Source organism: Myotis davidii, unplaced genomic scaffold, assembly GCF_000327345.1.
Source record: "Myotis davidii unplaced genomic scaffold, ASM32734v1 scaffold1622, whole genome shotgun sequence".
NCBI lineage: Eukaryota > Metazoa > Chordata > Mammalia > Chiroptera > Vespertilionidae > Myotis > Myotis davidii.
The window spans coordinates 585833-590092 of NW_006293535.1; the positions used below are offsets into that span (position 1 = coordinate 585833).

Below are 4260 nucleotides of genomic sequence, written 5' to 3' on the forward strand. Positions count from 1 at the left end.
TGGAGAAGGAAAATGGGAGGGAGGTCCTCACTGGTTTGGCTCAGTGGGTAGAGCGTCGGCCTACGGACTGAAGGGTCCCAGGTTCGATTCCAGCCAAGGGCACATGCCTGGGTTGTGGGCTAGATCTCCAGTGGGGGGCATGCAGGAGGCAGCCGATCCATGATGCTCTCTCATCATTGATATTTCTCTCTCTCTCTCCTTCTCCCTTCCTCTCTGAAATCAGTAAAAATATATTTTAAAAAATTAAACAGATTTCGCTTTCACTTGTCATTTGTAAACGGCCATATAACGCTTTTCGGGAAATAAGTATCCTAGGAAAGTAAGGATCAAATAAAATCCATCCCTTTCATTGATCTGGCCAGGGCCCACCCACGGCCCACCCGGCCCCGTGGAAGGCGAAGTCACGCCCAGTTTCCCACAGATTTTACTCTCACTTGTCATTTGTAAACAGCCATATAGCGCCTTTCAGGAAATAAGGATCCTAGGAAAGTAAGGATCAAATAAAATCCAGATGGGGCTGCTTGGGAGACGGCTCTGAATCCACCCCTTTCATTGATCCGGCCAGGGCCCACCCACGGCTCACCCCGCCCCGTGGAAGGCGAAGTCACGCCCAGTTTCCCATGGGGTCAGAGGGAAGACCAGGTGGGCACTATGTCCTCAGGCCCACAGCTCCCTCTGAAGTTAGAGTGACGGACGGCATTGACTCTTGCACTCTAAGCTGCCGGAGCCAAGCCCCTCAGGATCGGAAATCGTTTGCTAGCAAATTCCCACCCCACAGCTGCCTCCCGTCTGTGATGTGCTCAACTCATTCTGGGTGTTTTCCGTGTTTTTGTTTTGTTTCTGAAAACGCAACAATATGTGAGGTCACCTGGTTGGAGAGGGTATGTGTCTTCTCGGTGGCCTGTGATCCGCTCGGTGGCGGTGAGCCGGAGAACTCTCTCCAATGCCCGGTGGGAAAGACAGAAGGTTCTGGAATCCCAGGAAGCGCTCAGCCTTGAATTGTCCTGTGTCTGTCGGTTCCTAGTCATTCATTCAACAATTACTTCAGAATCGACTCTACCACAAGTCCTCCAGCGGTGCGGCCAGCAAGATAATGTGATTTCTGATGTCGTGGAACTTACTTAGAGAGGAAGGCAGAAAACGAACAAGGTGATTTCAGAATCGGATCAACATTCTTGAGGAAATAAATAGGAAACGAAGAGTTGGGGGGCCTACTTTTTTCTTGGAGGAGGTTCGTTAAAGCTGGGGACAGTGAGCCCAGGCGGGGCAGGGTCCCAGGAGTGGGGTTCGGTGGGGACTGAGCCAGGCCGGGCTGCTGTGGGTAAGACGTCAGAGAAGCGGGGCCCTCGGGGACAGACCCGGGGTTGGTCCTGTGCTGCCGGCTGGGGTTACTGGCTGGGACCTGGGTTGTTCTGGTCACTTAGAATAGATTTTTAAGGCCAATGGGAATGAAATCCAAGCCAAGTGGGGTTTATTGAAGATTCACTCCAAGCCAGGAGCGGGCCAGGCGAGAGAGACCGTGGCCCCGAACTCCTGGATTATATGTTTTTTGGGGGGGATTCTATTTTTTTTTAAATTTCCTTTATTGATTTGAGAGAGAAACATTAATTTGTTGTTTCACTTATTGATGCATCCATTGGTTCTTATATGTGCCCTGACCGGGGATCGAGCCTGAAACCTCGGCCTATGGGGGCAATGCCCCTAACGACGGGGCTACCTGGCTAGGATGGGGGGGCGCCTTCTACTTTAGAGGGGGGGGCAGAAAATGCCTCTTTTTGTTGTTAGTTCTCACCTAAGGATATTTTCCCATTGATATTTAGAGAGTGGGAGAGAGAAAAACATCGATGTGAGAGAGACACGCCCACTGGGCCCTCCCGCACAGTCCCCAATTAGGGCTGGGATCAAGCCTGTAACTGAGGCATGTGCCCTGGACCGGAATCAAACCCGGGACCGTCAGTCCACAGGCCGAGGCTCTATTGCCGGGAGCCGGTCCATCCTTGCTGTTTCAAGGGACCTGGCATATATCGCATACTGTTCTTAATATGTTTGCTCCCCTCCTTGGCACTATGTGTTTTAACCAAGGTCACCTCTCCGAGAAAGGTTGTTTCCCCAGGTAGGGATTTTCCCCTGAAGTTAGGGAGGGAATAAAACCTCTTAACTAAGTGCCAGGCGGGTAATTAATCACTTTAACTACGAACGATCATGCTTAAGCTACATAATCTTTACTCCCTGGAATGGAGATAAGAAACGCCCTAACCTTTGGAATAGAGATTGATAGGATTAGAATCAACTGGTATAAATACAGATGTAACAAGACAACAGGACACAGAACCTAGAGACAGAACCTGGCTACAGAACCTGGCTAGAACATGGCAAGAGAACCTGACTAGAACCTGGTGACTGAACCTGGCTGGAGAACCTAGCGAGGGAACATGGACACAGAACCTGGCTGGAGATCCTGACCAGAACTTGGCTGGAGTTCCTGGCTAGGCTGCTGATCAACTGAACGCTGTCTCCATGTCATTCCTTCTTCGCCGACTCCGTCCACACCTTTGGGGACCCCTGGACCTGCTGGTGTTGGACCCCAGCACTCTATCCACTGAGCAAACCGGCCAGGGCAGGAAAGGCCAAAGGGCCTGAGTGAGCCCCACAGGAAACTGCAGGAGCCGCGGCTCCTCTGAGTGCCTGAGGGTCGGCTGGGAGGGCTCCGCTGTGGCTCAGGGCTGCGTCCTGTCCCTGCCTGCCCGCCCGCAGGTCACCCGGGGAGGCCTGAAGGGATGCTGCTGCCAGGGCACCACCCCAGAGGCTGACTGAACTGTTGGGGAGCACAGCCTGAGGGCAGAGGTAAACGCTCTCGCCTGGACGTGTGGCTCCGTGGTTGAGCGTCGACCTATGAACCAGGAGGTCATGGTTCACTTCCTGGTCAGGGCACAGGCCCGGGTTGCGGGCTCGATCCCCAGTAGATGCTTCTATCTCCCTCTCCCTTCCTCTCTCCCAAAACATATTTAAAATGAATAAAGCCCTTGGGTGACTCTAACACGCAGCAAACCACATCTCCAATGTCAGGGCCTGTTAGCCCGGACGGCTGGGCTCCACGCCATGCTTACTCTCATCCAGTGGGCGTGGGAGGGGACCCCAGATCTGCAGGGCCGGCCAGTCCCTGGGGGGAGCTGGAGGTGGACCTGCCGTCCCAGCGGCAGCAACTCTGATAACTCGGTGGGAGAACTCTGGGAGGGGGGTGAGCTCGGCAGGGGGCGCCCTGTTGCAGGGCTGGTCCCCCCTTTCCGCTGCGGCCTCCACCCCTGCACCTGCCACCTGCCTGCGGGATCCTCACACACACATTCCAGCCCATCCCTGCAGATGGGTCACCGGGCCGGCCTGAGGCTGTGCCCACCTGGGGTCGAGGGACAGAAAAGCAGGCTGCAGGAGCCGTAGCTGTCCTGGCCCGGGTTCACATTCCAGCCCATCCCTGCAGATGGGTCACCGGGCCGGCCTGAGGCTGTGCCCACCTGGGGTCGAGGGACAGAAAAGCAGGCTGCAGGAGCCGTAGCTAAGAGGAGGGGTAACCGCGGGAGCCCCTCTCCTCTCTCTGGCGGAGGGGAGGAGAGAATGCAGCCTAATAGGGACACAGGGGGCTTGAAGCACTGGCTGTTGGTGCTGAGGGAGGGGGCACCGGGTTTTCACTGCCATCGGCCTGTCGTGCCGTACGTGTGATCCTTGTGCACACGTATGTGTATATATAGATGTGCGTGCGCACATGTATATATGGATGTGTGATCCTTGTGCACACGTATGTGTATGTATGTGTGTGTGCACGCACAACGTCGAGTCCAGGAGGAAGAGCCATCAAACCCCACGGCTGGCGACCCCGAGGAGTGTGATCTGACCCACTGGACAGGCCCCGACATTCCCGCCAGGGGCCTGGGCCCGGGTCCTACAGGACGGCAGGGGACGCGGCAAACACCTCCAGGGCACAGCCCTTCTCTCCCTTCTCGAGAGGCTCATCCTGTCCATTCCGACGCCGTGCGCGCCAGTTCACAGCGCACGGACGCACGGAGACCACAGAGCTCCTCACCCTGTGCCCACAGTCACCGCCTCAGACTGTGTCCTGCAGCATTTCCATTCTTTCCAAGTTTTATTCCCAAAAAAGGGGGCGGGAGGTTAAAAGGTCCATGAAGAGCGATTCTCATTCGACTGGACGAGCTACCACGGGCCCATCGACGGCTCCCCCTTCCCTCCGTCCGGAGGCCGGCGCTTCCG

General features: G+C 55.7%; 1 protein-coding gene across 1 annotated transcript in view; it reads right to left on the minus strand.

Moving 5' to 3' along the window:
• Positions 1 to 3467, minus strand: part of CHRNA5 (cholinergic receptor nicotinic alpha 5 subunit) — a 29382-nt gene extending 25915 nt beyond the window's left edge. Inside the window, exon 1 of the mRNA XM_006767206.2 lies at positions 3395 to 3467. Coding sequence (XP_006767269.1) covers positions 3395 to 3467 — 73 coding nt within the window. The remainder of the gene's footprint in view (positions 1 to 3394) is intronic.
• Between the last annotated feature and the right edge of the window lie 793 nt (positions 3468 to 4260).